The sequence below is a fragment of the Euprymna scolopes genome, chromosome 11, assembly GCF_053919585.1.
Source record: "Euprymna scolopes isolate OS-2025 chromosome 11, ASM5391958v1, whole genome shotgun sequence".
Taxonomy (NCBI): Eukaryota; Metazoa; Mollusca; class Cephalopoda; order Sepiida; family Sepiolidae; genus Euprymna; species Euprymna scolopes.
Genome location: NC_136492.1, coordinates 38,681,176 through 38,707,500, shown reverse-complemented (window position 1 = coordinate 38,707,500; position 26,325 = coordinate 38,681,176). Strand labels below are relative to the sequence as shown.

The 26,325-nt window shown below is 30.6% G+C and overlaps 1 protein-coding gene across 3 annotated transcripts in view; it reads left to right on the top strand.

The window, feature by feature from the left end:
* LOC145287841 (histone deacetylase 3-like) overlaps nucleotides 1–26,325 on the top strand; it is a 653,483-nt gene that overhangs the window by 421,576 nt on the left and 205,582 nt on the right. For all 3 annotated transcript variants that reach the window (XM_080135715.1, XM_080135716.1, XM_080135714.1), the window contains one exon: nucleotides 11,113–11,194. In XM_080135715.1, the coding sequence (XP_079991841.1) occupies nucleotides 11,113–11,194 (82 nt within the window). The remainder of the gene's footprint in view (nucleotides 1–11,112; nucleotides 11,195–26,325) is intronic.

Below are 26,325 nucleotides of genomic sequence, written 5' to 3'. Positions count from 1 at the left end.
TATTTAGAAAACAGGTTTTTAATTATGGAAAGGAAAAGAATATTTTTTACAAAATAAATTCTTTGAAAACGTATAACCGACAATGAACATTTTTTTTTTTTTTTGTTCTTTGGTTTTCAAATCTCGATAGAACATCTCAAAATTGATGCTTTATAATACAAAAATAAGTGAAGGTAGAAACTGTGTTCAAACATTATTTAATAGCAAATATATTAATTTTATTTATCCTAAAATTTTTAAAGAATTGGATGAAAACTTTTTATGCAGGCATTGATAATAATAGTGACAAATGCATATAAATGTGAGAATTTCTGTGTCGTAACATCACGAAAAATCTGTAAGCAAAATGTTTGTCAACTCACGAACATAACTTATTCATTTTTTTATTTTTGTTATTATTTAGAAAAGATAAGTTTTTAATTATAGAAAAGAAAAGAATATTTAAAAAAAAAAAAAATTCTTTGAAAAAGAACAATGAACATTGTTTTTTTAATAAGGTAAAAACACTTTTGAACACAAAACACTTATCGAGTTAAGTAAAAAAAATCACTTATCTTGCCTATGATAACGTTTATTGGGTTTGTTTTACAATCCAGAGGTATGAAAAGTGGTTAAAAAACAAATATATAACAAATAAATGTTGCCAAAGGCAAGTTACTCTTTTACATACCTCGATAAATTTTTGGTGTTATAAATGTTTATTCTGTTCAAAAAACAAGTAGTATCGAGTGTTGCATAAGAAAAAGAATAAATGACTGTGTTGAAGTCTCAACAATGACTTAAAAATAAAAAAATTATACAAAATAGTGGTAAAAACTCACCTGATAATTGTCATGGTAACTTGAAGCCGTTAAAATGAAATTTAATTATCTTAATTAGTTTAATATACTTGAAAACATAATTGTAATCTGTACAAAATTTTCTTTCATTTGATATGCTACAAGCTATATTTTGTTAATAATTTTTTTGAATCGTGTCATGGTAGCCATCTTGGATTTCCCGGTTGCCATCATGGGGTTATAATGGCAAATGATAATGTCCACCAGAATAATACTTCCTATGATGATAAAGCCTTACTTACCATTTTTCTTAGTCGTTTTTATAATGTTTCTACTTAAAGCCGTTAAAATGAAACTTAATTATGCTAATTAGTATGCTAATTACCCCATAAGTTACCAAGTGAGATGGTCATAAATAAAGCTAACTGAACCTGCATGGTATTATGATATGTTCAAAATTTCATTATAAGACCTTAAAAACATCTGAATATACAATTTTTTAAAGATAGATTAGTCTGTAAATTGTGCAAATTTCCTACCATTTTTAGTCACAAGCTTATGTGCATTTGAATAGGACTGATTTAAGGCAAAATGTTTAATGAACCATGCATTTTGGCTACTTTGAATGATCATAACTCCAGTTTTTATGGGCCGATTTAAAAAAAACTAAAGATAATATTTCTTTTTTTTTATACTCTTTTCAATAATACTTGATTTGAGTTTATTCAATCTAAAAAAAAACAACATTGATATGGTATTGTTATTAATAGTAAATTAACAGATTGATGTAGAAAGCACAGGGAAAATGATGATGTTCATCTCTCTCTTGTGAAGATGATCGTGATTATGTAATTGTCTTGTGGTTTTGAAGATGGTTTGTTAGACTGATTTGAGCTCTGAAGTATTTCCCGCATGTTGGACATCTGTGGGATAATTCTTTATCAGAGATGCTGACTGCACTGTCTTTTCTAATGTCACATTTTCTCTTTGCATTCTTCATTGCATGCAGATTCAGCAATTGTAGCCTCTTTCTGAGTTGTGGCATACTAGGAACATCTGTCTTGGATTAGTTTTTCCCATGAGTTAGAATACAAACCGAACTGTTTGAAGGAGGCCTTCAGATTATGCTTGAACCGTTTCCACTGTCCTTCTATGGGTCTTTTTCCTTTGTACAGTACACTGTAAAGGAGCTATTTTTGGAGCCTTGAATCAAGCATGCAGTATATATAACCTCTAGGGGAAATACAACATGGTTATCATAATCATCATTGTCTGATTTACATGCTCGCATGCATTAAACAGTTTTAGAAAATTGACTTCGAAACTATCTCTGGCCAAGTTTTTTTCTGTCTTTCTCTCAATTCCATTTTTATTACTTCATATTTTCTGTGGCTTTCCTGTGTAAATTGAATTTTTTACTGCAACTGTTCCATACCAATCAAAGAACTCTTATCTATCTTTTCAATGTGACTGCACTAAATCTTCTGTAAAGCACACATCTTGATATTCCATTTAGACAAACCCTGTGCAAAAGCAGTAGAAGAATCAGATAGATAAATACCATGAAGTTATTGAAAAACTAATATGCCTAGAAACGAATCAATGGTTAAATTTTCAAGAAAATTTAAAAAGATTACATCACCAAAAAATAGAGAAAGCAAAAACAGTAATCAGAAAAGAATCTAATAAAGTACTAATCTCCTAAACCCAAACCACTCTCATTAAAAAACCAATGTTTCAAAGAACAAAGCTCTACAAAAGCAAATATGAAATTAACAAAACCTTTGACCATGGAAAAGAAAGCAGAATCACCCAAACAAAAATGTGAAATAAATTCAAACTGTTTGAAGAAATAAAAATAGAAAGTACAAATGAACAAATGGAAACAACAAAACTAGAAATAAGTCATTAATCACTGTCAAAGCAAGGAAATAAACAAAATAGATAGGTCTTGATCAAGCTCAAAAACCAGAACCTCAAACAACAAGATAAACTAAAAACAGAAGATAAAATGTAAAAACAAAAACCAGATGGCCTTTCTCAACATTCCACAAATAATACTAATCTTACACCGCCATCAACCCCAACCCAAAATAAAATCGAAACAATTGAGGAAATGATTATAGACAACCAAGAAACTCAAATTAGCAATACACAAAGCCAATAAAACGTTTTGGATAATCACAGATTTCAAGGGGTTTCTGCTAAAATAGTCATATTTTAAAAACCAAAGCACTTTAAGTCTTCAAAATACCACCATTTTGTTCGGAAATGAATATACTTTCAAATAAATTAGTAAATAATAACATACATTATATATTTTTAGAGTTTTAAGTTATAAAAATGCGAACATCATAAAACAGCATTTTCGGTAAGATTTTATAACACCCCTCCTCCTGCTACTCGAGTATAAGATGTCATTTTTAATAATTTCGAGTGTCCGAAATTCATTTGACCATTCGTTTTTTTGTTGTGTTAAAAAATAGATTTCAAAATGACATGTATGGAAAATTTTGAAAAAAATTTTCTTAGGACACTCACTATTAAATAAAACAATCTTTTTACTATGTTTATTCGTTAAAAAGATGATTGGACAGTGTTTTCTCTAGTGGTACGTAGCAATTTAAAAACATAATATCCGAAAAAATCGTTATGAATTTGAATCAAGACTTCTGTAGTATTAGTAATAGCAGCAGCAGCAGCGATAAGCATGGCGTAAACAGACGTTTTGTTTTGTTGTTTATTTTTATTCCAGATCGATTTTTTCTTTTTTTTTAATTGAAAATCTGGTTATAAAAAAATTTCTTACATGTTTAGTTAGAACTATTTTGTTATCAACCATACAAATATTTTTAAAAATTGGGTAGTATTAAATTTTAAAATATTTGAACAAGCGAAGATGTGAAATATGATTGTTTTGGTTCACGTGTACGAATGGTACACCATCGGTACACACTTCTAATTTTCGTTCTTTAAAAAATGTTTTCAGTGAATTATTATCGAATGGAAACTAATCTATCCGGTTATTAAAAAAATTTTTTTTTAAAATAATCAATATTTAAATATTTGTGCTCAGTTAAAAAATAAAAACGGTAGAAAAAGACATGAAATGTAATTAAAAATCAAAATAACATTAATTCAAATTTTGTAACAATTTGTCAGCTTTAGCAAAAACTTGTTTCTTTTTTATATTTAAATAGGTGGGACAAAAATACTTGAAATTTTTCCAAGCATTATGTTTTCTGTTAGAGGGATATCACTTTTTTAAATAACATTTATTTTTGTCTGTTTGTCATAATTCTTGTAAAGTTTCACAACGAGTATCAAACACTCTCGTGAAAAAAAAAAAAAAAAATCTCGGTTAATTCTATGTCTAATCCTAGGTATGAGTGGCAAGCCTCCTCCTAAAACCTTTAGCTTTAACAATAACGCTAAGTACAAGTGGCAGAACTCCCCACTAAACAAACTTCCTCTGTAAGCTCATATAAGTGTAAAAAAAAAAAAAAGCATAAAAAACATTTAAAGAAAAGTGCACATGATTAATCTCCCATAAAAAAATAAATTGGTCAACTGTCCTAAAACACTATCATCTTGAAATGGTGAAATATTTTACATTTATGTGAAACCAACCCTCACTCTAAATTCTAAAATTGTTTTTGTTTTGTTTCTATCGAGTCTTCAGGATGTTCACATAATTTTCTTTAGCCCTATCATTAACCCAAAGTCAAAGTGGCAACCTCCCTACCTTCTCATAATTGCACAAAGACCCTCTTAAAACCACACATAATCGCCTTTTAGAAAACAAACAAAAAAAAACACCCAGGATTTATCTATCATAGGGAAAGTGGGGTGAGTAACTGCCCTAAAATGCTCGAATGATTCAAAATGGGAAATAATTTTACATTAAATGCTAATATAATTTTTGTTTATCTTTTATTAAGTTTTTCAAGTTGTTCACATGCAATTGTCTATAAAGGTAGAATCACATATTTTGGAGAGGTGGTCAGATGGGGAGGGGTAACAGAAGGTATTAATCTACAATAATACCAAAGAAATATTTCAATATATTCATTTTTAACCAATCCTAGATTTCGATTTCAGTTTTTGGCACATAAAATGCATTACAATTCAACTTTGAGTTTTCTAACTTCTTTTATTAATGAATTCATGGCATTTTTAAGCATTCGCAGCATATTTATGTGCATTTACTGCAGATTATTTGGAAACCATTCATTTCTGGAGATTTTCAGTAGCATATTCAGATTCCTTGCACAAAAATACACTTATATGGTAAATTTCATTGCTTAGTCTTGTTTTAACAAAGATATAACATTTTTACTGAAAAAGTAGTGTAAAAAATGGGACAAAATGCATATGGTCTTAAAGAGGGGAAAATATACAAACGCGCAAGGCATAAAGATAGTCATAACTTCCTTGATTTTAATTGGATTTTAAAAATTTAAAAAGATTCTTACTTAGCTTATCAAGCTCTTTCTATATATACCAATATTGAAATATTTTAAGCCATTTAAATTTTTTCATGTGTATTGCTACTCAAATACAGCAAAACCAAACAAACCTCAATAAAAATCACTAAATATGCCGAAAAGCCAAACTAAACAAATTAACATTACTTCTTTCAAACCGATGTAATTTGTCTACAAGAAATTTTTTTAAAAGAAAGTAACACATTGAACACTAAAAATTACACCATATAGTAGAAATCCACACCCATAAACATGACCCAAAAATTATTCAATGGAACTGCCCGGGTTCTAAAACCTAATACAAACGACCTACTACTCTTCATAACAAATCATCAACCGGTCATGTCTACAAGAAACCTTCCTAAAAGCTGAAGACAAAGTAAACATAAAAAACTATAATAATTACACCCATGATACTCAACAGAGGGCTCCTGTAGGAGTATCCATACTTATTAGAAATAATTATATAGAACAAAAAAAAAAACATCTCAATTTACACCCCACTCAAGAATCCAATAAATGAAATAGAATTGAACAAAATAATAAACCAGTTACCCAAACCCTATTTATTGTTAGGAGACTTTTATAGTCATAATTAAATATGGGGATCCATATACAAGGTAAAACTCTGGAAAAATTTAATAACAACAATAATTTATGCATATTAAACAATAAATCTAATATATACCTCCATCCCATTTTGGCCACCTATTCAATACTGACCCCACTATCCTCATGGACTATAACTGAAAAGACTCATGGGGTAGACTATGACTGAAAAGACTCATTTCTCAATAATTCTGACAAATTTGAAAGAAACCAAAAACCATCTTCCCTGATGGAAAATAAAAATATAAAAAGCGAATTGGGATGAATATAAAAAAATGTCAACAAAATCTCATAGATGAAAAAAACAAAAAACAAATCTATTGAATATTTTCTGAAACATTGCTAGCTATCGCACACAAATGTATACCAAAATGTAGCAGAACTAACAAACAGCAAAGACCATGGTTCAATGATGAATGCAAAAAAGCAATTCGCATACGTTAAGCTGCTTTATGAAAATTCAACTCTCAACCAACAAAGCACAATTTAAACTTCAACAAAAATAAGCAATAGCTCAAAAAGTGATCAGAGAAGCTAAAAGGACATCATGGAAAGATTACATAACATAAACACAAACCCAAAACGGGTGTGGAACATCAGGAAAACCTCAGGCAAAAACTTACCCTCCTCTTTAAATCATCTCAACATTAAAATCTCTCCTATAGAAAGCTAATATGTTTTTAAATCGTCTCATAGAAAACAACACTAAAACAACAGAGATTAAAAACATAACTAATTTCCTTGCTGAAATCTTTAAAAAACCATTCCTCTCACAAAAATTACAGTCAGTCCTTCCAAAGGACAAAACAAGATATGGAAAAAAAGATAAACTTCAACTCGAACAGCAAAGAATAATATGACTTTCCTTTTGTTAAGACTGAACCCATAAAAGCCATAAACGAATCATAATACAGCTATCGGTACAGATGAAATGCGTTATGAATTTCTGAAACATCTTCCAAATCAAAAAAAAAAGAGCGACAGTACAGATCCACAAAATTTTAGACCTAAAGCATTGACAAATTGTCTTTGAAAAAAATGATAAATAAAAGATTAAACTGGTACATAGAAACCAGTGGCCTAATTACCAACCTGCAAAGTGGTTTTAGAAATGAAAGAGGAACACAATCTGCTTAGAAATCTTTATTAAAGATGTGTTTATTAAAAAAAAGAATGCAATAGCTATCTTTTTTTATTTAGAGAAAGCATACAACACAACATGATGACGGGGTATATTAAATGACCTATATCACCTCAAAATAAAAGGCAGATTACTCAACCTGATAAAAGACTTTCTATCTGATTGAAGTTTTAAAGTAAGAATTGGATCGACCCTCTCAAACACAAAAATACAGGAAGGAGGAATTCCTCAACGATTTATTTTGTCAGTCACCTTTTTCAATATAAAATCAATCATATTGTAAACTGTCTAAACAAGATAAATGGTTCCTTATATGTAGATGGCCTTGTAATCTGCTATAGATCAAAATATATTCATACCTCAGAACATTAATTACACATGTGCATAACACAATGGATGACTTAAAATGGCTTTAAATTCTCAAAAACCAAAACTGTGTCCATTTCTGTAATCATAGAAAGATATACAGTGACCCTTCTCTGAAGAGAAGGGTCACTGTATATCTTTCTATGATTACAGAAATGGACACAGTTTTGGTTTTTGAGAATTTAAAGCCATTTTAAGTCATCCATTGTGTTATGCACATGAAGAGAAGGGTCACTGTATATCTTTCTATGATTACAGAACAAAAATCAAAATAGTTGATCAACGTAAATTTCTGGGAATTATTTTTGATAAAAACTTTCATCCCACATTTGAAACATTTAAAAAGAAAAAATTTTTCAAAACCTTACAATTATCAAGACTTATAGCAAACATAGAATGGGTTTCGGACAACACATTACTTCTAAGATTATATAGATCCAAACTAGATTATGGAAGCTTTATATATGGTTCAACTAGAGAATCTTATCTTAAAATTCTGGACCCCATCCATCATACAGGATTAAGACTTGACTTGGGTGCTTTCAAAACCTCTCCTACAAAAAGCTTATATACGAAAGCTCCATTAAAACTGAGACGTGAAAAACTATTTAAAACTTGAAACTAAATCTATAGTGCAGAAATTACAGCTATAGACTTAGATTTGGATATCATCATTAACCTAAATTCCAAGAAATTCATAATATTCATGGACTCATTATTAGTTCTTGAATCATTTAAAAAATCAAAAATTAAATTATCTCTTATTGATCAAACTTCTACAAAGAATCCATTCTATTTCACGGCATAAAATTTTCCTCTCCTGTTGGATTCCTAGTCACTATGGATTTCACGGAAATGAAAAAGCCATTATAACTTCATTATAACTTGAGATAAGTGACATAATAAAGGTCCCATACACTGACTACAAACCTTTCGTAAATAAATTCATTACTAAGAAATGGCAAGAAACCAATTGCCAAAACAACAAACTATTTAAAATTAAACCTTTACTTAAAACAACTGTTAGACTCTAAAAACTTAGAAAAAGAAATAGTTCTATCATGTATTTGGATTGGGCACACATAATAAAAAATGAAAAACCTCCTGAATACATAACATATCACAAGCCCTATATGGTGAAGCAATTCTTACTAGACTGTTATGACCTCAAATATATTCATGATAAAGAAAACTCTAGTAATATCCTAAACTTTTTAAAAAGAGCAAATCTCTAACACAAAATATAAATCCCTCTCAAACAACTAATGACATCAAAACATCACTTGAATATTCTTAGTGACAATCAGCCTTGGAAACAACCAAACAACAGAAGACACAAATATAAAAAGCAAATAAAATATGAAAACAATCAACTTAAAGTACAACAAAAAAAATATATATATAAAGCTTATATACAGCATTAAACAACTCAGAGAAGGTCGATATACTGGTTAAACAAACCAACCAATCAACCAACCAACCTTAGTCAAAGCAGTAATACTCTGCTAGTTAGTAATAGTTCTCTGAAAATCATCCACTCCTAACTATTGCTATAGACCAGCATCTTTCTGTGCTGTGCTCAAATGATATCACCAAAGTAACAAAACTTTTGAACATCCACAATAGTTTCATCTAAATATACTTTATCCACATTTTACTTATTGTCCATCTCCAATTTTTAAATACTTTTTGCACATAAACTGGTTATCATCTTTCAATTCCATTGCACTTGTAAATCCAATGCTTACAAGTCCCGAACCAAAATTTTATTTTGCATTATATTACATTTAAAAAAAAAAAAAACTTTTAATGTTGATACAAGAGGTTCTCTAGTGGGCTTTGTGTAAACTAGGGACAAACGAAATTCTCAGTTTGTTAGAAGTAACAGCTTTAAGTAGGGATATGTCAGGGTTCTTCCTTGAGTCTGTTGATTGTCATTTGTGTCATAGAAGCATTGCCCTGGAAGAGATGCTGTATGCTGATGATTTAGTACTTGCCTGTGTGATATAATGAAAATAATGAAAGGTCTGAGAGTTGAATGTTACCAACACCAAAATGATGATCGGTTGTAGTATTGGTAAGTTCCCCAAAAGAAGTAAGTTCCTCTGCTTATTTTGTGGAAAAAAAGAGTCTGGTGCAATTCATTTTTTTTATGTACATGTAAGCATTAGGTACACAATAACTGCAGTGGAATTACTGATAGGTTGAGGATAACCAATTTGTTTGTAGAACAATGAAGATGGTTTAGAATACAGATATGGACAAAGAATATCTAGATGGCAAATCTATTGAGTCTGTCAAAGTTTTATTACCTTAGTGATACTATTGGAGCACAAGCTGGAGCAAGTTCTCATGTAATTGCAAAAATTAGTAGTAAATGGAGTAACATCTGGGAACTTCTACATTGCTAATGAGCATCTGCATACAGGATGACCATGTATGGAAGTGAAAATCTGGCCAGTGAGGGCTGGGTACATGTATTGCATGAAGAGAAAGGATATAAAAAAGTGATACAATACATGTGTAATGTAAGCCTTAAAGACAGGTTTAATTAAGTCTGAATAGTATAGGGAGATGTGTGCAGAAGTGTACATATTGATAGTATGGTTATGTTATTGTTCCAGAAGCCAATTTGCATGGTGTATAATTAAAATTGTGGATTTTGAACAAATGGAAAATCTTATGATAAATGGAAATAATTAGATAATACTAACGGTAACATGAAGCAAAATCTCATTGTCTAGAAAAAAATGTACAAAAATGATATGGAAGTAGAATTTTGTTCCTATAAGATTCATTTCAACAGCTAACACGTTGAAACTTAAGCATCTATGGCAAAATAGAGATCACGCTAGATTTTTCTTTTAATAGGAAATCAAAAAAATAAACATCAAATTTGAATCATGTAAAAGCAGACGAAAATGTAATTTAATAAAAGGGCAAATATTTCATTCACTGAAGTTTTCAACTTAGAATTTATTGTAAAAAACATCAAGCTGATCATATTGACAAATGGCCCTTTTTGTATTAGCCGTTATGTGAGTCCACAAAAAAAGAGCGATGGTAATGCTGTATGTCAATCAACAGGGATTGAACAGTTTCTGCTATGAACATAGAATCTTATTTTTGTGCAAATTAAATCTTTATTCACTAAACTCTTTTCTCCGTTTTCCTTTATTCTATTTTTGTTTGATATACTTCTCAGCTGCCTCATTGCACCACTATATTACCTTGAAGGCCCTTTCATCTATCCATTCAAGCCTATTATTTTCAACAATGTACCATTTAACTTTTTCCACTGTTTACCTCCTTACATAGATCCATCAACCAAACACTCATTAAATTAGTTTCACATATTCTTCATTCAATCTCAGCAAATTTGTATTCTTCTCACATAGATTGAAACTTCATTATTGCTGTCAGAATTTTGTAGAGATGAAAATGTGCATTATAGAATCAGGATATGTTGTAGAGATGAAAATAAATGTGTATTATAAAACTAACAAAAATATTTCAGCTTTTGCTTTTTTAACATTTGACATGTAACTTATACAGAATATTAACATAGTTTTGTATTTGTCTAATTCATTAAGTGATTGGAAATTAGATCACTGCATTTTTTTTTTATTTTAATCATTTTCTATTACATACTTTCTTTGTCAGATTTTAAGAGACTGTTCTCACTGTGTTGAAAATGCATCAAGTTTATCAGTTTCCTATTCCTTTTCAGTCCAGTGTTTGATGGACTATTTGATTTCTGTTCGATGTACACTGGGGCATCATTAGAAGCAGCAGTCAAATTAAACAACAATGTAAGTAAAATACTTTGCTTTATTTTATTTATTTATTTTCTTTAAAGACCTCCTCAAAGTTAGTATAAACAAAACTAAATTGGATTTGATGATTGTTATTTTCCAATATCTGATCCAGAATCACAGTTGTCATCTAGTGACATTGACATTGAATCTCTTTCTTGCTCAGCCATCAGCTTCATCAACTATAATTGCTCCTTGCTGTTTATTTCTACATTCAGATGATATATTCTCTCATTTCTTTGATCATAGTAAAAAACATTTTCTTGACTGCTCAATCCATCCATATCTTTACCAATGTGGAGAAGACTATTTATGGGGAAATCTCATTTCAAACGAATAGTGAAGGTGGTTTCCCTCCATTCCTTGTTGAGTGCCTGTTCTAACTTGACTATGAGTAGTTGTCTCTTCTTTTTGGATATCTTTCTATTTAGATTAGCGATGACATGATTGAAGTAGTGATGAGTCAGGATGTTGATGCGATCATTTCTGCTCATTACAAAACCACTCCCAAACTCATGCTCTCACATGTTGATCAGTGCATCAGAATAACTTTTGTCTGTGTTTGTCATCTTGGCACTGTTTACTTTGCAGCACACCGAAAATATCATGATAGCTGTATCGTAGTATGTTGGCAACCCATTACCAAGTATGAATGTTAAGTTTTTTTTTTGTTTTTTTCATTTTTTGGTGGTATTTTCAAGATAAAATTGCTTTTCAAAGCTAGTTATAAGTTTTCACAAGTCATTGAAAAATAATTCTAAGCGTGAGTGCATGTAAAGTAGGAGAGAAGATTTACAAATTTTTGTTTTTTGTACGATTTTAAGTGAAAATGGCTATTTTAGTCATTTTTTTTTGGGTTGCTATTTTTCAAAAATCTTTTGATTCATGTTATCCCAAAATGCATCCAAAATAAGACTGCATTTCTGGATTTGCAGATAGGCCCTCATACAGCCTACTCCTACATCGATACCCAATTTGTATCTTTTAGGATATAACAATTTTGGATATTCATATTATTTGGATTTATCGGACTATTCTCATCTTGAGTGTCATTAAAGATGTAAAAAAAATAAGTTTATCAACATTTTAAAAATATATAATTACATAATTTTATTTACAAAATGCATAATCCAACATATTCATGAACATTAGATCTGTAAACAAACAGATATTTTTCTATTGTTCCTGACATTAAAAGCTAACCTTCTCTCTTAATCTGCTTTCGTGAGGAGACAAGTAAACAGGGAGACAATATTTGCAATGTATTTTTAATATTTGTTTTGTTTATTAAAGATTTTAAAATAAAACTATGTATTTTTAAGTTTTTATTTTATTTTGTTTGTAAATTATCTATTTTTACTTTATTTTGTTTATAAATTCTCCCTCCATTTTCTCTTAAAATCTTTTCCTACATTAAAAACCAACAATATGTCTAACCAAATAATTAATAAAGTTTTTTCTTTTTTTACATAAAATGAATTATAAAAATATTTGTAAAAATAGTTCTAATTTAAAAAAGGTGCTCATTTTTCTTTAAAAAACTGTTATTTTTTAAAACGAAGAACCAAACACAGTCATAGTACTTAAAAAAAAAAAATAAATAAAAGGTCTATTTATAAAACAAAATCAGCAAATAAATACATACCCAACGAACAAAAAAAAACTTGTGCACTTTCAAATCTATTTATGTATAAAAGGCACTTTGTGTATGTGTGTATGAGTTCATTCCCTATGGACTCCAAAATGGCTGGGCCAATTTTTTTCACACAAATGCACTGTATGTCTGGAAGTGTTCCTAGATAGTTTTTGTATCGGAAATGCCTCCTGTATTGAACCAATAATCAAAAAAATCTAATTAAAGAAGGAACAGACCAATTTTGATCAAAGGTAACGCCCTCTAGACAATCTAACATAACAAGTTTTCTCAACACAGGAGCAGAAGGACACAGCATATAAAATCAACAGTAAGTACTTTGATAAGACAGCAGCATGTTCCAAATGAATGTATAGAGCAACATTTAACCATGATACTTGATGCTCACATTTTAAACTTTAATTCAAGTTATTATATAAAAATAATTTCAACAGTAGGTTCTCTACAGTGCAATGTAGATTACGATGTATTTTTTTTTATTTTTTTATTGCATTTTTACCCCAAACAAGGCACAGTGCCACTTTGATATAGAGGGCTACTATCTAAGGCATAATTGCAGGGTTACTATGTGGAGAGTTGAACAACAAGATGTCTGTTTACATTACACTTTAATTTCTGCATGTCAGTACAGTCAGGGAACCAGGAACCTGGAAGGGAATTCCAAAGTTTAGCAGTTCTGGGGAAGAAACTATTAGAGTAGAAGGCTTTCTGGCATCTGGAGATCTCTACTGTATTGGGGTGGGATTTTGCTGCTTGTCAGGTTTGTTGAGAGTATTTACGTTGAAGGGGTATTGTGGACTTATTCACTGCAGGGAAGCATGTAAAGCTTCCTCCTGGTGCACTAATGCTACCAAATCAGGCTGTCTGAAGATATTGGCTTCCTGAGATGAAATGCACCTAACATTGATGTTTTTTTTGTTTTTCTATTCCCTTTTGCAAAACTTAATTATGTTCTGCAAAACCAAGAACAAAAACACAGCCCACCTTTTTCCTTCCTTTACTTCCTAACTAGTTTTGTCCCCCGATTTATCAGAGAGGAACCTATGTTTTCAGTGGCGTCTGTGCATCTGTTAGTCCGGACGATTGCAAGATAATCGTCCATTAGTTTTTCTTGAAATTTTGCCACAAATTGTATTTCATTAAATTATTGCACAGTAAAAAAAAAATTTTAATTGCAAAAATTCCCATTGCGTCCCCAGGGGCTCAAAAGAGCTATAAAATGCCCCAAAATGGCTAAAAATTACGCATTTTGCCCCATAACTTTTGATTCATCCATTAGATTTTTCTGAAACTTAGCCAAAATGTGGAGCCCATTGTTCTTAATATAAATCCAGTATGGGTAAAATTCTGGTTCCAGTCCCCGGGGACTTTCAGTGCTAAAAATGCCCCTTTTTGTAGCTCTTTTTTCATATTTCTCAACAAAAACTTGATATGTCTGACTAGTGGTTTTTCATGGTGGTCAACTCAAATATACATGTGTTAAGGCCTGAAACTACACCGTTATCCATTTACCCTGGGGCTCAAAAGAGGTAAAAAAATGCCCCCAAATTACCAAAATTACACTTTTTGCCCCATAGCGTTTGATCCATCCATTAGATTTTCTTGAAATTTGGCCAAAATGTGGAGGCCATTGTTCTTGATATAAATTCAGTATGGGTGACCCTGGCAAAATTCTGGTTCACATCCGTCTGGGACTTTAAGGCTAAAAAACATGCCTTTTTGGTGCTCTTTTTTCATATTACTCAAAAACTTGATATGTATGTCTATATGGAGGTTTTCCATGGTGCTGAATTCAAATATACATGTCTTAAGGTGTGAAACTGCACCGTTTGTCCATTTTCACTGGGATTCAGCATTCCCAGAAACTCAAAATAGCAATAATACATGAAAAAATTGAAAAATTGAAATAGCTTAAAATATTTCAATATTGGTATACATGGAAAGAGCTTGATGAGCTAAGAAAGAATCTTTTTAAATTTTTTAAATCTGATTAAAATTAAGGAAGTTATGACTATTTTTGTGCCTCACACATTTGGATATTTTCCCCTTTAAGACGATATGCGTTTCGTCACATTTTTTACACTACTTTTTCAGTAAAAATGTCATATCTTTGTTAAAACACAAGATTAAGCAATGAAATTTACCATATAAGTGTATTTTTGTACAAGGAATCAGAATATGTGACTGAAAATCTCCAAAAGTTCATGATTTCCCACTAATCTGCAGTAAATGTGCATAAATATGCTGCAATTCCTTAAAAATGCCATGTATCCATAAACAGAAAAGAAGTTGGAGAACTCATAGTTGAATTGTAATGTGCTTTATGTACAAAAAACTTAAATCTAAACATAGGACCATTTAAAAATGAATATATTGAAATATTTCTTTGGTATTATTCTAGATGAACACCTTCTGTTTAACACACCCAACCCCTTCTGACCCCTTCTCCCCTCTAAAATATGATTCTATCTTTTTAGGCAATTATGTATGAAATGCCATGAAAAACTTTAATGAAAGATAAATTATTTTAGAATTTAATGTAAAATAATTCCGCATTACAGGTCACTCTAGCGTTTTAGGGCAGTTAACTGTTTTTTTTTCTATGAGAGATAAATCCTGTATGCTTTTTTTTTTTTTTTTTTTCAAGACGATTATGTGTGGTTTTAAGAGGGTTTCTATGCAATGAGATATGGGGAGGGTTGCCATTCGGACTTTGAATTAGTTGTAGAGCTAATGAAAATTATGTGTAAACATACTGAAGACTTGACAGAAACAAAAACAACAAAAACAAAATTAGAGGAGGGACCGGTTAGTTTAAAAAAAAATTTAATGTAAAATAATTCACCATTTCTAGGCCATTCTAGCATTTTAGGACAGTTAATTTTTATGGAAGATAAATCATGTGCATTTTTCTTTAAGGAAGGATTTATTTTTTGTTTGTTTGTTTTAGATGCTTGTATGTGTCTTACAGAGATATTTTGTTGGGGGGGGGCTTGCCACTCGAACTTAGTGTTATTGTTAGGGTTAAAGAGTGTTTTAGGAGGAGACCTGCCACTCATAACTGGGGTTAGAGGTGAGGTTAAGAAAGCTTTTTTTCAAAGAGAGCATTCATCACTCATATTTACTGTTAGTGGTTCATAATTATTGGCTTTGGAAAATGTTATGGATTAAATTTGAAATATCACATTACTATTAAATATGTAAACTTATGTAAAAAAAAAAAAAATGGAGGTGTACATATATATATATATGACAAGATCCCTGGCGACACCCTGGGAGAGGATGAGACATACTGACACTTGGTCAAGGAAAAACAGATGTTTATGAGAGAAGAAATAGGAATATTTCGATGGGAAATAAATAAATAAATAAATATGATAATGAGATTCTCGAGTTGGCAGAAAAAGCAATACAGGGTTGCCAGCCAAAAATGTTTGAGGAGTCACTCATGGAGATAAATAGTTGTCGCTTATCACATCAGGGCCGGGGTGGGGTTTTTAAGAGAAAGACAAACAAGAATTTATCATGGCTGTTAAAAATCTGTTAACAACGAAGAGGTTGTTTTTAAAACCCTGTTGAGTGACATGGTCGACCTGGAGGTGACTAATAGCTCCTAATGACATGATAAGTAACACCTCAGTGCAATGAGGGTTAAAAATTGGTATAGATAAAAGCCGAGAGAAGGAGTAGAAATTAGGGAAACAGAGAGAGAACGGAAATTCAAAAGAGGAAAAGGGAGTACAAATTAATACGATAAAAGAAGAGAGGGAAAGGAAAGAAAGAAAGAATAACTCCAAAAAGGTGGAAGAAGGAACAACTGATTTGATAAAACCAAGACACTTGGCTAATTGGTGTCTTTTTTCGCTGATCCCTTCCCGTGGACTGACGGTAGATGAAGAACGGAGAACTTGGTAAAAGAAACAAAACTGCCAGCCCCCTAAGTTGCATGACTAGGCCAATGTGTAACTATTGTATTGTAAAGTCAAAGACAATAATCAATTAAGAAAAACCAATTAAGTTTTGACTTTCTTTTCTTTGATTGGAACGCCGTTGTGAATGCAATATATTTCTCCAATAGCCCAGGTGACGGTTGGAAGCTGATTTGAAAGCAGAACCGAAGAGAGACCGACGACGACCCGAAGACAAATTCGAACACAAGACGAAACCACGGGTGACGCCATATGTATCGGCTACAGGTGCATTTCAATCACGAGCCTATGCACCTGAGCTGAGCTGCACTGGAGGGGTTACATATATATATATATATATATATATATATAAAATAAAAATAATCTTGAAGTTATATACTTGGATTTTACCGTCACTGGATTATTTATCTTCCACCAGACTATCCATTCATGTGTAATCACCTTTTTTTTTACCATATTCCCTCTGCTTAACTTATTTTGTTTTCAAGTAAGATCTTTGACTTACTCGTTGTTTCATCAAATACTTTTGCATGCAAAATCCAATCCCGCATTTTGCTAATTCCTACCCTCTGATGAGAAGGAAAGTATTTCTTCGAAACTCAGCGGATTAAGGACTATTCACTTATCTAGTGTTTCCTTTTCAGATTAAATATGTTTTTAACTCATTTCAAAGTGTTTTTTAACGTTTTATTAACTGTTTGCTCATATATATGTGCATATACACACACACACACACATATATGTGCATATATACACACACACACACACACACACATATATGTGCATATACACACACACACACATATATGCATATACACACATATATACTAGCAAAAGTACCCGTCATTGACTGGGTTCAAAAACAGCCTACAGAAAATGGACTCTGATTTATTAAAGTATGATAGGTTATGAAAAGGAAGGGTTGTAAAAAGATAGCTTCGAATTCGGGGGTATCAAAACCAAAGCAAAATATGATGAAAGTAAAAATAAAATAGATAAACCTCATAATTTATTATACCATACCTGTTCACACTGAAACACTTATCACAATATTCTGTGGATCTATATTAAAAAACCTTGTTAAACTTTGTGACATATTTCCATTCTATGGAGATCAGGCGCGAACGAAGACCTCATAATTTTATTATACCATATTTCTTCAAACTGAAACATAATTATCAAAGTATACTTACGCAGATAGATATGAAAAATCTTTATTAAAGTTTGTGCCTATTTCCATTCTATGGAGGTCAGGCGCAAACGCAGACCCCACAATTGTATTATACCATCCCTATTTAAGTTAAAACGTACTTATCAAAATATTATTATGTACATCTATATCAAAAACACTTGTAAACGTTTTTTTTTTTAAATTTTTTATTTCCATACTTATTGGACCAGGCACGAATGTAGACCCCACAATTTTAATGAATCACCGTTCTGCCAGATCAAACATACCCATTTCTGTGTCTCGATATATCTTCTATCATTATATGTAATCAGTTTTTTAAAATAGTCAACCATATAGGAGCCTATTCGTGACCACACACACACACATTCAGCTTTATATCATAGATATGCATATACACACACATATATATGCATATACACACATACACACACACATATATATGCATACACACACACATATATGCATACACATACACACACATATATATGCATATACACACACATATATATATGCATATACACACGTATATATATGCATATACACACATACATATAGATATATATATGCATATATACACACACACACACACACATATATATATATATATATATATATATATATATATATATATATATATATAAACAAATGTTATGCAAAGTAAGATAAGTTACTTTTCTACCTAACTGAATAAGTTTTATACTGTTTTTATTTATTCAGTTCGAAAAGTAGGTAATATTCAGCGCTACCCAAAAAGAAAATATGGCCGCAATTTCTATTTACATTTTTCAAGTCTTGATAATCATTTCAAAATAAGAAATAAAGTAAAATGGTGAATGAAATCCACCCAATAAATGTCACGGTAACATTTATTGGGTTGGTTTCATTCACCATTTTGTTTCATTTCTTAATTTTAAATCTTTGTCGAGACTTCAAAAATGTAAAGAGACATTGCGGCCATTTTTCTTGTTCTTCGGTAGTGCTCGCTCAACACTACTTGTTTTTCGAACCAAATAAACATTTTACATTAAAAAAATAAATAAAAAAATAAAAAGTATCCAGTTAGGTAGAAAAGTAACTTATCTTGCCTTTGATAACATTTGTTTTTGACAACTTTTTCGGACCTCTGTGGATTGGAATATGGACTGTTACTTCATTTTTGTTTTGTTGTCTTAACTGCAAAATGCTGTTTCCATTTCAAATAAATATCTTACAGAAAGTTATATATATATATATATATATATATATATATATATATATAGCATTACAAGTTGATTTTTTTCTTTTTAGATAATTGTTATTTTATCAACTTGCATGAAAAGAGCTATGTAAAAGATGCTTAAAACCGTTTGAATTATGCAAATACCATCAGTACTTCAAAAGTTATGAGAATTTTAAATGCCAAAATTTAGGCTTTTCCGTGGACATTTTTCTTTAGAAGAAGTCAGCTAAATTACGGACTTGAACATTTCAAGAAATTTGGTAATTTTACCACCATTTATTTATTTTTCAAGCTATTTTCATGAAACTTGGCACTCTTATGAAAACTTGTGTGCTCCTTCTGATTATGCAGTCAAATTTGATGTATCTCTTTACAATGTAGCCATGAATTATAAATTCAGATGTACAAATTTCAATTTTTTTTTAAACTGGCACATGGTATCATACCAGTGGGTGTCTATTCATGAACAAAACTAAGTATTATAGTGGTATTTAAATATAGCTTTATTAAGAGCAGGCATTTTCCTGCTCCTCACGAAAGAAGAGCTTAATCTTGGGTGTAGCCATTGAATGCCTAAAGAGCATTCATGGCCGGTATTTACTACTTCCCTTTAAGAAAAAAAAAATTGAGTAGATATGAATTAATCTCAGAAATAAATCGAAGAAAATTTTTCATATAGATTTTGGATTTCTGTAAAAGATGGAAATTCCCATAGTCGACCAGAATTTATGCATTTTGGGACCAGTCCAATTGTTAATTTTGTTAATCCTCTCTATCTGGCCCAAAATATACCCCTATTTTCTGAGATGCAACCCTAAATCGTACTTTACATGAATCCTCGATGTAACTTTCACGGTGCCAGGATACCAGGAATCCTGATAAGCAACAACTATATATTCACCAGTTGATGGTATTTTTTGTCATTTCTATTCTGTTGTTTTACTGAAAATTCAATTATGTAAACAAAGAAATAAAACAGTAATTTTTTTACCTTGTTTCCACCTTAACATTTAAAATTACTTCTATAGGTTTTAAGGTATGCTGAAAACGAATATCGCATTTAAATTTCTGCAAATAAATAAGGATATTAAGCAATGTCATTTCTTATGTTATCGCTGGTAGTCATCTTGATACGCGCAAGCGCAACCCCAAGAAACTATGCACAAACGTGCATACCAAGATGGCCACCAGCAACAAAGTAAGAAATGACATTGCTTAATATCCGGAAAGCTACTTATTTGCGGAAAATTTAAATGCGATATTCGTTTTCAGTATACTCGAAAACCTATAAAGATAGGAACCGCCAAAAATGGCCGAAAAATCAAGTTGCTGTTGTTTTTTAAAACAAAATTACATTTATTAAAATCCATTATTTCTGAGTAACTTTTTTTTTTCCAGAAAGATAAAACCTTGAATTTTATCATATAGAAAGCAGAATAATGTAAACCTTTTTCTACTATTTTTAATTAAATTTTAAATGTTAAATTTTCCCCAAAAGTTAATAATTGGCATTTTTTGTTTTGCACAAAAAACGTATATAAATAGTTAAAAAAAGAAAAAAAAAAAGGTTTTTAAAAGAATTAATTTGTTTATTTCTTGTCTAAGATTTAGGGTGATTTTCTATGAGAATATGCAAAAATATTATAAGTACCTGGATTTCAAATAATTCCACTTATTCATATAGGCAACCAGTTACTTCGAGTCGATTTGATTACTGTTTACATTTGTACTTGATAAAAAGCAAACTACGGAAGACCAAAAAGCCAAAAAAAAAAACTTATTTTTCAGTGACGAAAATTTCAATGTATTATTAACTCTGAGGCTGACCAGTACCAGATGGGTGACCATTTGTATGAGTTTGGGTTTTTAATGTGTATGTGTGTGGGGGCCAGGCTCTCCAAAATGGGGAGGGGGGGCAATTTAAAGCAGAACAAAAAAAATTATTTCAGCGTGTTTGGTCCACCGTAGTCGAAAGGCGGCAAACGTTTCCAAACTTGATGGAAAAAATAATGATATTTTTAACATAAAGGGCACAATATTTATTGAATTTTTTTTTTTTTTTGTATTGATTCTTCAAAGCATGCCCTGTTTAATAATGGTCATGCATTATTCGGCTCGCTAAAAAGAAATTGTTAATTTATTTATCAAAGATTTTAAAATGCTTTTTTCGTATAAATATTAAAAAAATTTTTTTTTTGTTTTGCTTAACTTGAATTAATTATTTTACTTAACATATTCACCGAATTTCACACTTCAAAACTCAAAAGCGGGATAATTAAACACAATCGAAGTTCTGATATTCAGACATCAAAATAAGTTTTTTTTTTTTTTTAAATCTATAATCCTGTCCCTTACAACAACACAATGTTTTGTTCAGTTTCAGATGATTATTTTAAGCATATTTGGAACCCCCTCAAAACAAGGGGGGGGCGGTTGTAAGCAAAAAAAAATATATATATAAATATTGTTTATGAAAAATAAATACGCTGTTATAAAGTTCATTCTTCTATTAATAATCGCTGAAAATTTCGTATTGATTGGATAATTACCTAATTTTTGGTAGATTTTTAAAAAGATGGTCCGTCAAAAAGTACTTACCTGCCCCCCCCTCCTTAGTTATGGCGGTGCCTATATAAAGGTTTAAAGAAAAATGTTAAGGTGGAAACAAGGTAAAAATTTACAAAATGCATCACAATGAAATTCTTTATCGAACCCCCTAATTATTCGTATTATTATTATTATTATTATTATTTAGATATCCTCAGTTAAAAAAAAAACGGGTTTGTAAAATAGTCTTGACAATGAATTAAAAATAAATTCAAGTTTCACGATATCTTTTTTTATTTAATTGTTAAGTAAAAGTACAGAATAGTTAACAAAAAACACCCTTCCTTCCCCATGTTAAGAATGGGTTTCTAAATAATAGCGTTATTATTTCAGCATGGTAGCATAAGTGCACAAATACCTTTTATTTGTTATGCTTTTTTTGTTTTTTTTGACCACTAAAAAACACAATTAAGTACAAATAAGTAGTTAAATGCATGTACTTAGTACATTTTTTTTTTTTAACGCTTTTAGTGCACGTGTAGGTGTGTCAGAAATTTCGTGAAAATAGTGAATAATTCCACCCCATCTTTCCAAGCTTATAACTCCTCGAAAAATGTAATTCAAGCCTTAATTTTTTTTTTTCAATTAAGGAGCAAGGACCAAGGTTTCATTAAAAAAAAAAACGTGTTTTTTTTTTTTTTAAAAGGTTTTAAACTTCGGACTTTACAGGTAAATTTCTAAAAAACAGTACTTTTTTTTTGTTTTAAATTTGAATATATTATTTATTTACCTTTTCTCTTCAATTTGTGATATATAAGACTTTGGTACATAAATTAATTATTTACTTTTTAATAGACATTTCAAAATGGGAGGTGTGAATTATTCGACCCCTGTCTTTCCAAGCTTATAACTCATCGAAAAATGTAATTCAAGCCCTAATTTTTTTTTTTCAATTAAAGGAGCAAGGACCAAGGTTTCATTAAAAAAAACAAAAAACGTGGTTTAAAAAAAAGGTTTTAAACTTCAAACTTTACAGGTAAAATTCTAAAAACACTACGTTATTTTTGTTTTAAATTTGAATATATTATTTATTGACCTTTTCTCTTCAATTTGTGAGTAAATTAATTATTTACTTTTTGGTGAGTAAATTAATTATTTACTTTTTAATAGACACTTGAAAATGGGTGGGGGGCGTCAATTTAAAAAAAAACATTTGTCTAAAATATTGTATTTGGTTTATTGGAAAGAACATAAAATTTCACATTGACCCTGAAAATATCATAAAAATTGAATCAGTAGAAAAATTTTGATAGATTTTTAAAGTTGAAAAATTGAAAAATATTGAGTTTGGAAAATTCATTACTGTTTTTTAAAAAAAATAAATATTTCTATTACTTTTAAAACAACTTTAATAGTTTATTTTGGAAGTATAATCCATAAAGAAAATAAACAACCCACTTTTAACAGAGAAATTACAAGATTTTTATATTTTATTCGCAGTTTCGTGTTAGGGGTGTCAAAAATTCCTACAAAACTTCTGATACACCTAGTGCACGTGTACTGAAAGAGTTAAAAACAACAAAATAGTATTGTTTGGAAATCAAATTTGAAAAACTTGAAAATAATTTTTTTAAATTGACGAACTCAGAATAAAAAATGACTAGTCTAGTAAGACGAAAGCAGAAACGGTTTTCTATTTTTAAGAGAATGCTTTAGCGACCGTTTTTCCGTAAGCGAATTTGATTTCTATAAAAGATAACATTTGAAATAAAATTCTGCGCAATTAATAATTATCAAATATTTACATATTATACAGGAAAATAATTTTGAAATTATTGTTTATATGAAAATGGATGATATATGCAGATTTATCTCATCAATTTTGAAATATTCTTCGTCAACTTTGCTCGGTCGTAACTTTGCTTCCTATGGTCGTAAAAATCAAAATCAAACACCAGTAGAGATGGACTTCTTTGTTTATATAGCCTGTAAAATTTCAGCCATATCCAATCAAATTTAACCCCGCGCATGTGTCTCCAAACGTAACGTAAACAATGAAAACATTGAAAAAAGTGTTTCCCTTTTTGTTATTTTTTACCGTTTTTTCATTTTTAACTTGGAGCATAAAAACATTGAACGCATAAAAGAAAAATGAATTAACATCATTGGAATGCTTATTCTATTTTCTTTCCATCAATGTAATTTTTTTAAAAACTGACCAACAAATAAAAAAGATATGACTTGTTGAAGCACATTAGGTATGTAATATTGCCGATGTCCACGAAAATACAGCATACGCTTGTAATGCTAATATGTATATAACTTAACTTAAAATAGTTATAACTTAACTATAAAAAGTGTGTGTATTCGACAGGTAAATAAGTCAGCAAATTTTATATTTAGTTTTAATTTAATAAGAAGCTGCGTTACGAAATTTCAAAGAAAATTCCAGGTACTTGTGCACTTATTGAACCATGCTGAAATAATGCTATTATTTCGAAAGCCATTATATGGGGAGAGGAGGGTGTTTTGTAACTATTCTGTACTTTCAGTTAACAAATTAATAGAATAAAAATATTATAAAACTTTAATTTAACTTGAAAATACTATTTAAAAATAACACGGTTCAATAAATGCACAAGCACCAAATTCCATAAATTTGTTGATTTCTATTTTCGAGGTTGACGGTGTTTATTCCATAGGCCATTTATACTACGCTGGAGTAGGTCGTAAAAATACCTTTCGCTTAATAAGTAGAAAAAAAATAACAAAATAAAAAGCTTCCTAATTGTAGTTTGATGTGTTTTCTAACTGCTTTTAAAATTTCAAGAATATTGATTTGAGGGTTTGTATTACAATACACATAGATTCGAAAAAGTTGTCAGAAAGCAAATATATAATTGTTATTATACATTCTGAAAACCGAATAGTTCTAAACTAATGTTATTCTGATAACAAAATAGCTCTAATTAAACATATAAGAACATTTATATTCATATTTTCATGTTTTTCTTAATTCGTTCTTGAATAAAAATTAAAGAATGCGTGTTGTTTACGTGTACACTGTGCTATCGCTAATACCTCAGCTGCTGCTGCTACAAATACTACATTTGTCCAAACTCGAAAAATAGAAACGTTTTTTTTTTTTTCGGGTAGGTCCTTTTAAATTATTATCAATTACAGCGGTCCTACTCAACATAGAATAATACTTTTAATTGCTAAAGATAGTAAAAAGATTGATTTACTTACTAGTGGGTGTCCGAAGAAATTTTTTTTTTTTTTTTTTAAATGTTCGATACTCGTCATATTAAAGTCTTATTTATTTTTAACACGACAAAAAAAGAAATGGTCAAAAATATTTCGGACACTTGACAGTATTAAGATTAACACCTCTTCTGATTGGTTCCCAAATTTCATATCAAAATTCTTCATACAATCACGGTACGGGCCTTTAGAAATCAGAGGGGGTCATTACAAAACCTTACCAAAAACGCCATTTTATGACGTTCACATTTTTATCACTTTATTTGCTTAAAACTCTTAATAAATATGAATGTACATTATATATTTTAATTCATTTGAAAGTATATTCATTTCCGAACAAAACGGTAGTAATTTGAAGACTTGAAGTACTTTGGTTTAAAAAATATGGCTATTTTAGTAGAACTACCTTGAAATCTGTGATTATTCAAAGCGTTTTTTCTGTCCGTGTGTATTACTACTCAAAAGAGGTCACAAATACCCCAAAATTGCAAAAAATTACACTTTTTACCCCATAACTTTTGCCCCATCCATTAGATTTTTCTGAAACTTGGCGAAAATATGAAGGCAACGTTGATCCTTCACACTTCTCACATTCATCATTTCTTCACTATTTTTTGTGGCGTCATCTCACATGCAGCACCAGAGGGGGAGCACACATGCGTGGCTTGTGCTAACTTAAAATGTATCAATACTATAACACATTTCCCTCTCTCCTATTGCAAAACTCTTGTTCTGCAGGGAATAGAAACAATAAAGTCCACTACAGGACAAACAAACACTACAAACTAGTAATTGAAAACACAAAAAGCTTGAAAAATAAAAATCTTCTATAAAAGAACTGGATGCAACATGAATAACTCAAAGGAGTTGATGTACCATGAAACAAAATGACTAAACCAAATAAATACTTGAAGAACTCAGAACATAAAAACTTTACACAATTAACAGCCCTGTCGATGGGGCTCCAGAATACACTGATTGACCCCCCCCCCTGCAGAAGGTAAAAGTCCCTCAATGGGGCCACCTGTTGGCCGTTGGTGGCAACCTGTAATGCTCTAGAAGGGATTCTGGTGACTGAGCACCTCACGACCTGAATCCAAGTGGTTGTGAATCTGTAACACTCCACTTTGCCTCTTATTTTGGCGAGACAGGCGGTCGGAGAATCCAACCTGATCAATCAGCTAGTCATGACAAGCCCTAGTAACACAAAAAAAAGAATTACAAATGCATCATACACACACACATACCCCCCCCCCCCCCAAAAAAAAAAAGAACACATATGCTAATATTAGAAGGCAATGACTAAGACCAATCAGATAGTGA